Raw genomic sequence first — 13709 nt, forward strand, 5'->3', positions numbered from 1 at the left:
GTCTTAGGTATTATGAAAGATGTGATGTATAGAAGCTGAAAAGAGGAAGCTGAAAGAATGCATGACATCAGATATGATATACCGTATATGATATATCTTCAACATAAAACAAAGATGATCGTATATGCTATTCTATATAGTGTTAGTTTAACTAGTTTCGTGCTCATCTTAGTTTTTATTTAGTTCTTTTTTTTTTGCTGTACAGTATTTTGCACAGTGAGTTGTGGTTGGAACTAAGGTTTGTTCCCAGACCTGCTTTTGTGAGTGCATTGGTATTTGATATGGCTTACATAAGCGGCCAGAGTGAATCGTCATTTACTTAATCATTGTAGTTGAAAAACATTGTAACCAAATCTTTTTGTTTGCTTTTTGACTCAAAACGGAGTGTTCCGTGCTGTTTATTTCTTTCATTCTTGTTATAGAGTGAGCCAGCATAAATTAAATTCTGAGCGATTATGTGTATGATTTTATTAAGCTTTTTCTGTCTTCTCTCACATTAGAGGTGCATTTCATAACTTTTTTCAGTGAATAAAACCTTATTTTGACCAGTTTATATATGTAGAGTACATTAATACAGCATAACTAACACAACTGCGGTGGTTGGAGGTGGCACGGTGGATAAACACAGACAGAAGTAAAAGACAGCACTCTACCCCTCCATCCTTCTCCTCCTCATCCTCTTTCTTCAAGTTATTATGCCTTCCCCTCTCATTTGCTTTTAGTTTACTCCCTGAAGACGTTGCCAGTCTCTGGTCCTCAGACTGGTGGAAAACAAACACCAGCTGTGTTCTCTCTGCTCCCCTGCCCTGTCTCTCTAAAGCTTGATTCATAACCCGTGGCACGACAGCGTTGCTCATGGAAAATAACCCATTTTCAAGCTAACAACAAATCTGCTCTTTGAGCACTCAAAAAGCGCCATTGACACAGCTTTTTCTACACAAAAATGTTATCTACAAGACAAGTCACAGATAATGACTTGGAATCTACGTTGGGCTCTAAAAGCCCTTTGCACAGAAAGTCCGATGCAATTTCTTTTATTGGTCAATTAGTTTTTAATGCATTGGATGGCAATTTCGGAGTACCGTAGATGTACAGTATGTCATAGAACCATGTTCATTTTGAAATTCCAACGTCCGTTTTTTCTTTTTGTGTGAAAGAATCGGACTCTGTGTACAAGGGTCTTTATTCTTAATCTGTTCCTCTGTCAATCTTTCTGTAGACAACATGTGGGGGGACTATGGTCCACTGGGCATGCTGGTAGAAAACAGGCACACGCCATCTGTCCCAGTAGCCGACAACTCCAAAGACGTCTACTTGCCCTACGTGGCGAACGATATCACCACCTTCTTCACCCTGCTGGTCGGTATCTACTTTCCCTCCGTCACAGGTAAGACATCCTTCGGCTTCACCCACAGCTTCCAGTCACAGTGATGCATGGTACCAGACGCCTTTAAAAACCCCTCGGTACCGACACCCTGTTCTGATTGCCTCTCTAGGTATCATGGCTGGTTCCAACCGGTCAGGGGACCTGCGAGACGCCCAGAAGTCCATCCCCACCGGAACCATCCTGGCTATCGCCACCACCTCCTTTATCTGTATCCTTTTTAACTGGGAAAAAAATGTTACAAACAATGCAATGGTACCAAAAATAAGTCACTAGAGTGCAATATCGTAGCAATGAAATGTATTTACAGAACCTGAAAAAAGCCCTATCATCCCAGTGCTAACACATGTGATTCAAACAATCACTGTGGAATTACAGCAGCTAGATCCACTTTTAGCAGGAATTTACACATATCCGTTCACCCAATATCCCTATTCTGGCCATGTCATAATAGGCGAACATTCAGCGAAGAGATTGGTGTAGACTTGAGGGGAAAAGGACAAAGCCCAGGATAGACCCCTGGGGATTTTTTTTCTTCTTTTTTTTTAGAACCCAAGATAACATGATCCAAAGATTTACTGCTCCATTCACTTCCTGGTTAACTTATTAAATTCATTTAAAATTAACTTTAAAATCCTGTATCTCGGCTCCTGTGTACTTTTTTTTTACTATGTATTTTTGGCGAAACATGCTATTTTCAACTGGCTGCAATTATGGAACGGATTAATGCGATCGGATTTTTTTTTCTTCACACACAGAGACTCCTGTGTGTGTAATGAGGGGATCACAAATATTTTGTGACGATTTTAACGATTTAAAAAATCGTTACAAACGCTGGCACTGGCTGTACCCTGTTTAAAAAAAACTCCAGCAGTGAATGTGTTAAAAATTATTGTAAATCAGTATGCCAACTGGAAACAGGAAAAGTCCTGTCTAACTCACTGCTCTCTCAAGGTTGTTTTCCTGAACAGTGTTTTCACAGATGTCACCTCCGTTGTGCTGTTTGGTGCCTGCATTGAGGGTGTTGTGCTTCGAGACAAGTAAGAGTTGTTGGACATAACATAACCAATAATATAAATGAAAACTAGATTAACAAATACAGGCTGATAAGTAGAATACCTCTCGACGAAAGACTGCAGCCCCTTTACTGGCTTTTGGATTCGATGGTGAATGCTATCTAAGCTTCTGATTACAAGTGGTTTGACAGTGTGTGAAATGCGTTTTGTTTGTATTACAAAACGGTGAGTCCCCTGCAGAATCCATATGAACATCTAGAATTAATATGTAGAAATACAGTAACTATTTGTGCTTTCATGTATTAAGTCATTGGGCAAATACAGTATATTTGGTGTGTTCCTCGTTCCAGGTTTGGTGACTCTGTGAATGGGAACCTTGTGATTGGCACGCTGTCCTGGCCCTCACCGTGGGTCATTGTGATTGGCTCCTTCTTCTCCTGCTGTGGGGCGGGGCTTCAGAGTTTGACCGGAGCCCCACGTCTGCTGCAGGCCATCGCACGAGATGGCATTGTGCCGTTCCTACAGGTCAGACTGACTCTCTCGCACACACACACACACACACACACACACACACACACACACACACACACACACACACACACACACACACACACACACACACACACACACACACACACACACACAACAAATATTACAATAGGTCATTATCAGTGGTGTAAAGTAACTGATTACATTTACTCAACTATCTTGCTTAAGTACAATTTTGGGGTATTTTTACTTTACTGGAGTATTTCCGTTTTTCATCTCAGAGGCAAATATTTTACTTTTACTCCACTACAATTATTTGAAAACTTAAGTTACCTGTAATATTATTACAAAACACACTAACCACTTCAGCCCTATACACAGTAAGACTATATACTTTGGCCATTTGAAAATAGCAGATCTACAAGCTCACAATGCGATGCGACGCATTGTAAGCTTGTAGATCGCCTATTTTTAAGATTTGTACGATTTCTTAATACATTTTGAGCTTGTGAAATGGGACATTCTGCACAATGAATACTTTTGCTTGTAACAGAGTATTTCTACTCGATAGTATTGATACTTTTACTTAAGTAAGAAAGCACTTTTTCCAGCACTGGTCATTATGCTGCTTCTAAATCTGTGTCTGTGCTTGCTTTGGTGTGTGTGTGTGTGTGTGTGTGTGTGTGTGTGTGTGTGTGTGTGTGTGTGTGTTAGGTGTTTGGCCATGGTAAAGCTAACGGAGAGCCCACCTGGGCGCTGCTGTTGACAGCAGGAATCTGTGAGATTGGCATCCTCATCGCCTCCCTGGACGCTGTGGCTCCCATCCTCTCCATGTCAGTGTCTCACTAATAACATCTAGTCTTTCCATGAGCTTCATAAGAAAAGGATGAACCTAAACTAGCAGATAGTTTTTATACCACATCTTTAGCAAGTGTCTAGAACTTACAGCTGTAATCCGTAAGATTTGTGTCTCCCATGCGAGAGCCGAAGTTTTTACTGCTGAAATAAGACGGAACGCCCACTTGAGCAGGGGAAATATTGTACTTTGAGCTTCAGGCAGTACCACTTGTCAACCAGTCGGTGTCTTACCTGAACACAGGATCCAATAGAAGAGCAGGGAGATGACCTCCAACACCGCAGTTGTGTTAGAAATAACATTTTAGTCACACATGGAATTTCCGGATTGCAGCTAAAAATGTACGATAACATAAACCTTATTGTCTCATCTGCACAGGAAATGTATCTTTTTAATAGTTTGCCTTGGCAGAAGATACAATAGACACATAAAACAGAAGACATGGACACCACATCAAAGCACCCAGTACATGTGACTGTCCAGATTTACTAAAGACATTTCCTGTTAAGAAGTTGTAAATATTTAGTTCAAGGGGTTAATGTTGTAGGTTCGAGTCTGCATTGTGTCTGTAGCTCTTACTGGTATATTCCATCCATGGTAGAAACCCAATCATCACATTATATTCTCATTGTATTGTTTGACAGTCATGGGAGAAGTTTTGGGAATATTGCCCAAAGGTTCCTTAGAAACAACTACAAACAACGGAAGTCTATTCACTCATGCCTGACATTCCATCTGCTTTAGGCACTCTCTGTACTTTCACACCCTAGCCCATTGTGTGACACTATTGTTAAGTTTTAACTAGTATTCTTATATAACAACTTGGGTTTATAGATTTTGACCTAATTTTCACCACTGATACCCATTCAGAGTAATACATGTTTAATTTCTGGCCGATAGTCAGAACTAGCGAACACAATTTTTTATTGATTGATTTATTGAATATTGATTTTGAGGATCAGTTTAAAACACATGAACTGTTATAGTATAAAGCTTTTTCCTCTTTATTAAACTTCATTCAATGTTTCAAAATGTATTTTTTTTTGTTACTTGTGCCTCTTGATATCAGGTTTTAGTTTTGGGAAATTATCTGACATGGGCAGTCTTATTTTAGCCTGTTATATACAGTATATGTGGTCTCACTGCGGTACTGATTAAGATATGAGCAGTGCATTGGTTTGCATAATGACCTCTCTCATTGGCTAGTTGTTCTGTTGTTCTATCCAGGTTCTTCCTGATGTGTTATCTGTTTGTCAACCTGGCCTGTGCTGTTCAGACCCTGCTCCGCACGCCCAACTGGAGACCCCGCTTCAAATACTACCACTGGTGGGTTGCATACACAACTTGTTAACTACTTTCAACCGGGCACTTTTCATTATAGCCGAACTTTTCTACATTTTTCAAAAATGACAGCTGTACAAGCTCACAACTCGTCGCCATGTGATGGCTGTTGTAGATCGACTGTTTTTGTGAGACACAGTCATGCGATGACGTATAAAATGGGGCTTAAGTGGTTTAAAATGACGCCACCGTTTGTTTGTTTTTTACTTAAATCCATCATTGTTAAAACTTGGATAAGTGAAAAAACTATTTCATAATGGCTAGAAAGACAAATATTGCTCCGCTTTAAAGTACACATATTTCCATTTTAGGTCAGACTAGGGTCACTCTGTGTATTTGCTATTGTGAAACCTACCATAGCGTAAAGTTGCAATATGGACAATATGGAACTGAAAAAAGAAACACCAGGGCGTATCCTTTAAATATCAGACTGATATATGGATGAATGGATTTATAGACCAACACCTTTAAAGGATAGTTAAATGGATGGATTATTTGTTTAGTTTTTAACATCAATTTATTTTGTGTCAACCATAAAGCAAAGCAATATCGTTTCTGATTGTAGGAATTATCAAAAATATGCATTCTCTATTTACAGTACTGTATGAATGTTTAATGTCAGGAAGCACACATAATGACATGACTCCAAATGAGCTTGTACTTGTAACAGTACAATCCTGGCAACTAGCTTACTGCAGGATGTTTTTCTACTGTGGCGAAGAGCTTTATACCCCCCAGTGAAAATGACCAAACGCATCCAAAGATCCACACCCTGACACAAAGAAACCTGAAACTTGACAGTAATAGTAAGAATGTTGTATGTGGAATTTACTTGGGCACTAGTGCTGAAATGCTCCTGCAGAAAATGATTACCACAGGTCTACCAATAACATACATGGACATAGGACTTGCATATAATGCAAAAGGACATTGCGCTGTACGTATGTTAGTTCAGACATTGGACTAATAGACTACTTATGTCTCTCTGTCCCTCTCTCTCTTTGTCTCTCTCTACCTCTCTCTCTACTGCATACAGTTAGAAAGTGAGAAAGAGATTTACATGTCTCTCAACACACAGACCATATATTGCAACGTGCAATAGTTTTACAGACAAACAGAAACATACAGTATATTTCAAATACTGAAGTCCACAGAGTAATAAACTTTATATAAATACAGTGGCCCACTTCAAAGGAGTTGTTAAATGCAAATCACAGTGAATTATGTTTCAAATTATACACTCATAAAATAATTCACTGTACTGTACGTGCTGTGTAGACTTGAGTACATAGACAAATACTTGGAGCAAACTAAAACCTTATGCACTCGCTAGTATAAAGAACTTTGCTGGACAAAAGCAAATCGATACAGATACAGTTGGTGTCCTATTGCTGTCCCTGCACAAGGATTACACAAGGTGTTTGCTGTTAACATGTAACAATGCCCCCTCTGAGCATTACCTGGCATAGAAGCACGGTGCAGGATTGTGCGGCACTGATAGGGCGCTCAGCGGTCAGTGGCCACACTCTATGGCATGCGTTTCTATGGCATGTGTTACATTACATGTCAGACAATAGCCTGGCACACATGTGGCCTGCAATGTGAGTCAAGCTGCTGGCACCCAGGGCCATGGCACTTCTGACCTAACAAGATTTGTCTTGAAGCCTAATGCCTGATTTATACTTGGTTGCATATCATGTTGCGCATTGGAAAATAGACGATGTAGAAGCTCACGTCACACCGCTGTACGTGTTGTGAGATTGTAGATAGCTATTTTAGATGCACAACACTGGCACGCAGCCATGTATCAATCAGGCTTCATAGTAAGCAGAGACGGTAAACACACCCTAATGCCATGCTTTTGGGCATACAGAAATCCTGCAAACCCGTAGAGAGAGAGACACACACACACACACAAATGTGCAGTATTTGTCTGGATTAGATGAAGGTAAAGGACAATACATTCCGTTCCATTATCTGTGGCTTAACTGTTTTCACTTGCTGTACTGTAAACTCCTCAGTTTTGGGAAGAAGGTGTTGAAATTTGAAAGCTTTTGTTTATGATGATAACGGTGTGTGTGTGTGTGTGTGTGTGTGTGTGTGTGTGTGTGTGTGTGTGTGTGTTCTTACAGGGCCCTGTCTTTCCTGGGAATGAGCTTGTGTCTTGCTCTCATGTTCATTTGCTCGTGGTACTATGCCATCGTCGCCATGGCCATCGCAAGCTGCATCTATAAGTACATTGAATACAGAGGGTGAGAACACGTTTGTGGACAAGAAATTATTTTTTTTATTAAACCAAAGTGAGGAAAAATACAACCTGGAACGTATGATGTAAAGTTTAATCCTCAAACAAAATCTATGAGAAAGGTTTGGATGTAATTGTTATTTTGTCCTTTTTGTTTTCATGTTTTCATGTATATTGTGTGTTATTTTGTCAATAGGGCAGAGAAGGAGTGGGGAGACGGGATCAATGGTCTGTCTCTCAATGCTGCACGCTATGCTCTTATTCGCCTTGAGGAGTCGCCACCACACACCAAGAACTGGAGGTATGCACGTACAGTATTGAAAGATCTTAACCACATGACCCCTACCATCCTTGTTGCTGACAATAGCTGATCTACAACCTCACAACAAGTCTTGGGGAGCTTGTATATTGTCTGTTTTCCACAAATAGATTTGGTGTAGAGGGGGAAAAAACGGGAGTCTAAGAACAGATGCCTGGTGGGCTGGACCCCGGTCAACAAAGTACATGGTTTACCGGTTAACCCTTAGTTTTTACAAGGGTGTGGGTGCGTACGCCTGCACACCTGTGCCCTTTAATAGTTTCATACAGTAGGTGCATGTGTGGTCGAGTTCCATCGCACCAGCTCACTCAAAGGTCCAAATTCCACTTCGTCACTTTGATTAAATGGTATATAGATAACATTTAAATAAAAACATGATACAAAGAAAATAATACACCCACAGAGCTTTAAGACAAAATGTGTGTAATGAAAGTATTGCTTTATTAAAGTTCTAGCCAAGACAGCTGCATTAAAAAAGTGGCCAGTTGTCCATATCTGCGCCATGTTGAGAGAAGAGTAAGATAAAAACCTCTCCTCTCCTCTTGTGTCCAGGCCTCAGCTGTTGGTGCTACTTAACACAGACTCGGAGCTGGTTGTGAAACACCCGCGCCTGCTCTCCTTATGCACTCAGTTGAAGGCAGGGAAAGGCCTGACTATTGTTGGGCACGTCCTGGAAGGAACTTATCTCACCAAGGATGCAGAGGCCAAGAAGGCTGAGCAGGTACATTGACAATGCGCACTTGACAAATACACGCTGTTCTGCTGAGAGGCTCATGCATGCATGCAAGCACACATACAAGCTGATGTCACCAGTCCTATTCTAGCCATCCATTCAAGCTGCTGTTTGATTTTCTTATACAACATAATGTGCCTATGAACAAATGGAAATTGAAAAAGCAGTGTTAAATGATGTACCTATGTGAATATAATACGATGCATAATGTTTCTTGACTGTTTCCTGTATATCATGAGTATGGTGATACACACTGCAAACTAAGCCTTGTGCTGCCACCTGCTGGCACAGGGAATATATGCTGGGCTTTAAGCTGGGTGATTTTGGCCTTGTCCTCAAAAGCAATTTCATTCAGTGGATTTACTTGAATCCCACAAACAATCCCATAAGCAACAGAGCTGGTATTCAGGATTACAGAGCAACTCGCAGACCTGGCTTCAATCCATTACTGTGAATCTTTCGTTTTAATTTTTATGAATCGTTATTTAGAGGGTATTTGGTGTATTTAGATTGATTTTAATGAGTGCTGAATGTTAATTTTAGATGTCCTTAATTTGTTCCAAATTACCTTCTCTCACTCATCATAATTTATGTTCTTGACTGTACTGTAGTATGTTTGCAGTGTTTTTGAATTGAATACACAGGACCACAATGGAAAGAAGCCCTTTGGGCTTTTTGTATTATCTTTTTAGCACCATTGTATAATCGTACCACTGTACTATTTGCAAACAGTTAATAAAGAATTCAATCAATCAATATTGTATGTCAGGGACTGAGGATGTACATTCTTGCTAACTCCTATATATTTACACTAACTATACTTTACTGTACCGAATTGGAATGCACTGTTCATTAATATATGCCGTCGTCCCAATCGAATAAACAAATAAAGTAAAGTATCATCTACTCTCCCCCATCCCTCCAGAACATCAAGTCGTCCATGACCGCAGAGCGTACTAAGGGTTTCTGCCACGTCGTTGTGTCCTCCAACCTGCGAGACGGCTTCTCCCACCTCATCCAGACAGCTGGGCTGGGAGGCATGAAGCACAACACCGTCCTGATGGCCTGGCCTGGCACCTGGAAGCAGTCCAACGACCCGGCGTCCTGGAAGAACTTCATTGGTACTTGAACCACATGAGTAAACTGGGAATACATGAGATGGTCGCGTTGTTGTGACCCGTTGTGAGCTTGTAGATTGGCTATTTTCTCCTAATGTTCACCTATTTTCATGGAATGTTCGCCCATTTTTATGACATGCCCAGAATAGGAATGCTAGGGTTCATGTGGTTAAATAGGATGGGGTGAGATGAGATAGGATTGGATGAGATGAGATAGTATGGGATTAAATAGAATGGGATGAGATAGATGGGATTGGACTGGATGAGATGTGGTGATATGAGATTAAATAGGATAGGGTGAAAATAGTTGTGGGATGATAAAATGAGATAGGATGAGATGAGAATTAAACGGGATGGGATGTGATGGGATGGGTGATAACATTAGATGAGATGATTTGTAGTGTAGGAGTATATGGAAAACCACAATAGAATGAAATGGAACAAGGGGTGCGGTAACTCAGTGGATAGTGATAAATGTTTTGCATCTTTTATCCCCCTTAAACATCAAAGCCAAAAGCTGCCCTAAATGTAAACACAATAAAAATGTATTGGAACATGAGAATCCAATAATCCAATCACAAATCCATAAAGGCTGCTTAGGTGCTACTAGCACAAAATGTGATATTTTATTAAAAATAAATATGACACAATAAAGTCCAGGACTTATTTCCATTGTGATCCTCTTACTCATAACAAGTACATTATCTCGTAACAACAGACATGTACAATGTACAATAATCAAACGTTCACAGGCATGAAGTGCATTTGGGAAATTGACCTCATTGTCATGGAATAATGGCGAACTACTATATCATCTACATGAAGCTGTTTGCTCATGGGAGAGTATTTTCCCTGTGTTTTGAGGTTAGTTTTAGGCATAACTTTTGTGGGGTTAGGCATAGTGATTGTGAGGTTAGGGTTAAGGTTGGGTTCAGGCATAGTTTTTTTTTTAAATGTCAGGGATTTAGGCGCAACCTGGGCGACACACCAATGAAAGAGGGAGTCCCGTTTGCTCATACGTTTCTCCCTCCATTCAGAGACAGTGCGTGAATCCACGGCGGCCCATCAGGCCTTGATGGTGGCCAAGAACGTGGACAGTTTCCCCACCAACCAGGACCGTCTGGGGGAGGGCACCATCGACGTGTGGTGGGTGGTTCATGATGGAGGCATGCTGATGCTGCTGCCGTTCCTGCTCCGACAGCACAAGGTTGGTAGGCATGGAAAAATGTGTGTGTGTGTTTCTGTAGTCTTGCATCCACTTTAACCACTATATACTTTGTTGACCAAATGCTAGGGTTCAAGTGGTTAAAGATTCAAGCGTAACAGAATACAGAGCTGAGTTTGGATGGAGGATGAAGGCTTTAGAAAGGCAAAAGAAAATGGCTGTCATCTTGTGAACTAGTAGATCTGACATTTTTGCCGAATGTTCACCTATTCTCATTCATCACTGTACCTGCTACTACTTTCTTTAATCTATCCTCAGGTTGGTATGTTATGTATACACCTGCATATGACGCTAACGTTTCTAAAAAAGGACATGCACACACCTGCTGCATATAATGCTAATGTTCTAAACATCATGCTGATACTACCTTCTACTATACACACCATCTGTATGCATATATCGTGGATTATTTGGCCCTGTGTCCTTTTTCTTTTTTCTTCCTACCTCTCCTGCTCTACCCTACGTCTATCTTCTCTCTTCTCATGAAAACTACAAATGATGGAGCGCACTCGAAAAAAAATATTTCATTCACTTCTGTACACGTGTGACGTGACAATAACGTTGAATTCTGATTCTCCCTCCCTCTTCCTCTCTTTCTTTCTCTTACCTGCCAACCTGACTATTCACTCTTTTCTTCTTTAAAACCAACAAACTAACCCAACATCGTGTCTTCCTTTCCTGTCAAGGTGTGGAGGAAGTGCAAGATGCGCATCTTCACCGTGGCCCAGATGGACGACAACTCAATCCAAATGAAGAAGGACCTCCAGATGTTCCTCTACCACCTCCGACTGGACGCAGAGGTGGAGGTGGTGGAGATGGTATGACCCCATGTGACATATAGCCCAGATCTGACTGTGCTGTACTGGTATGAGGCTGAGATCAGTCTGAAACACTGGATCAGATATTGGAAAACGTTAAAGCCATTTTCTAAACATTTAGTGAACTCTCTGATTTGGAGGTAAACCCCTTTTTCAATTTGTTTAGAGACAAAGTCTCTTTTACAAGTGTAAACTGGCCGCAGAAGAATATACACTGCTTTGCCGAACATACAATACAGTACAGTACAGATAACAATAGGATATCCATGCTACACAACAAATACCTAGAGAGCTCCAAAGATGGTGGTTTGAATTAATATTAAAGAATAAAGGAGACGAGTCAAAAGCATAAAAAGGCTATTTTTGCTTTTTTGCATCTGTTTTTTAAGCACCTGTTCAATGGGGAGGGGGTAGGGTGACCACCCGTCCCGAAATTCGCGGGACAGTCCCGAAATTGGACCCTCTGTCCCGCGTCCCGCACAAGCAGAGCAATGTCCCGAAAATCAAAGATATGAAAAAAAAAGATTTTTTTTTTATAATAAATCGGTAAAATCAGGCAAAAATAAGAATTAAATAACATAACCCTAACCTAACCCTAATCTTAACCCTAAAACCGAAATAAAGAAACCAGAAACTGGAAAAAAACGAACCCAACCCGCCCAGAACCGCGCAAAAGAATCGCGCGTGCGCGCACGGGAGGTCCTCATGCACGCGCGCGCGCGCGATGTCCCGCGGAACGGGTATGTCTGTCCCTCAATGGGTCTGTTTGAAGGTGGTCACCCTAGGAGGGGGACTGGGGCAGATAACCTACAGTACTTGTGTGTTAAGCTCTTCTGGTAAAAAAAGAGTCTGGTGACTTCATATGTATTGGAGGAGGCATGTGGTTGTCTACTCCCTCCCCAGACCAACAATGGAGGTTGGCAGTGACAGGGTCCACAGTAAACTAAATTTGGGGGAAATGAAAAGGGACAAATGGTAAAAACGAACAAAAGTAGTATTTATAGCAGTGTTTCCTGTATTTATGAATTAATTGAGAAGTTTCTCTTGCCTCTTTCATAGCACGACAGTGACATCTCAGCCTTCACCTATGAGAAGACACTTGTGATGGAGCAAAGGTCTCAGATGCTCAAACAGATGATGCTGTCCAGGACGGAGCGGGAGAGAGAGGTAACACTCATCCTCCACCTTAATAATACCAGTATGGGTATTATCTGGGTACATACAGTAGTGTATGGGTATTCTCTGTGTATATGTATATGTATTATCTGGGTATATACTGTATGAGTATTATCTGGGTACATAGTGTATGGCTATATATTGTTATTCTCTGGGTATGTGCAGTATTATATGAATATTCTCTGGGTACATATATATATGGGTACTCTTGGGGTATACAGTGTATAGTTAAACAGGGTATTCTCTGAGTATATATGGGTATTCTCTGGGCACCCTACTGCTCTTTGTGACAACTGGCCACTTTTCCTGTTCATCTGCCATTGCTGCTCTGGGCCGCGCCCCCCTCGCGCAGATTCAGAGTGTCACTGACGCATCACGTAGCTCCATCCGGAGGAAGAACCCGCCTGGCGCCCAGGCACCCGGTGCCCAGGCCTTGAGCCCCAGCCGACAGTCCTCCCCGCAGGAGGACACACAGGAGGACGAGGTAGCAAGAGTGTTCAGTGTCCACCTCCACCTCCTCCCATCACGTTAGAATGAATGCACTGTCTTCACCAAGTAGTGTCTCTAGTCTGGCTATGGTTACACTTACTGTTTGAATCCAATCGTGCTCACAATCTGAGATCTGCAAAGCTAGACGTGCAAGTGATCAGCCTCGCATGGTATTGCAACCATGGAATTCCTTTTATAATGACTGATGTGCAGAAGCAATCCATGAAAGTTGCACATTTGCAACGTACAGACAGGAAGGAGGATTGGGAGAGGGGGGAGTCGCACAGATATGAAACGGATGTGAGTACACAGAGCCAACAGTCAATCCAAGTGATCTCAAGCATGGCAGTGAAATGATAAGTGTAACCATAACCATTTAGTAATGATGCTCATCAAGGTGCAGTCTAGTTTTTTCAAGATCTTGATGTCTGAGATGTTTTGTAGCCTTTATTTACACTTAATAAGAAGCTGCTGAGTGAAAGAAATTGCATAAATTGGGC

At 41.3% G+C, this 13709-nt stretch overlaps 1 protein-coding gene across 5 annotated transcripts in view; it reads left to right on the forward strand.

Moving 5' to 3' along the window:
• Window positions 1-13709, forward strand: part of slc12a7b (solute carrier family 12 member 7b) — an 89496-nt gene that overhangs the window by 69548 nt on the left and 6239 nt on the right. For 3 of the 5 annotated variants that reach the window (XM_084048296.1, XM_084048297.1, XM_084048298.1), the window contains exons 9-22: window positions 1220-1387; window positions 1497-1595; window positions 2367-2424; window positions 2751-2925; window positions 3604-3722; window positions 4973-5071; window positions 7219-7338; window positions 7528-7632; window positions 8203-8371; window positions 9309-9504; window positions 10539-10708; window positions 11413-11544; window positions 12604-12711; window positions 13073-13204. In XM_084048296.1, coding sequence (XP_083904422.1) covers window positions 1220-1387; window positions 1497-1595; window positions 2367-2424; window positions 2751-2925; window positions 3604-3722; window positions 4973-5071; window positions 7219-7338; window positions 7528-7632; window positions 8203-8371; window positions 9309-9504; window positions 10539-10708; window positions 11413-11544; window positions 12604-12711; window positions 13073-13204 — 1850 coding nt within the window. The remainder of the gene's footprint in view (window positions 1-1219; window positions 1388-1496; window positions 1596-2366; window positions 2425-2750; window positions 2926-3603; window positions 3723-4972; window positions 5072-7218; window positions 7339-7527; window positions 7633-8202; window positions 8372-9308; window positions 9505-10538; window positions 10709-11412; window positions 11545-12603; window positions 12712-13072; window positions 13205-13709) is intronic. The other 2 variants (XM_084048299.1, XM_084048300.1) reach the window with 1 other exon arrangement.

The sequence above is a fragment of the Gymnoscopelus microlampas genome (genome assembly GCF_963454915.1).
Source record: "Gymnoscopelus microlampas genome assembly, chromosome: 22".
NCBI lineage: Eukaryota > Metazoa > Chordata > Actinopteri > Myctophiformes > Myctophidae > Gymnoscopelus > Gymnoscopelus microlampas.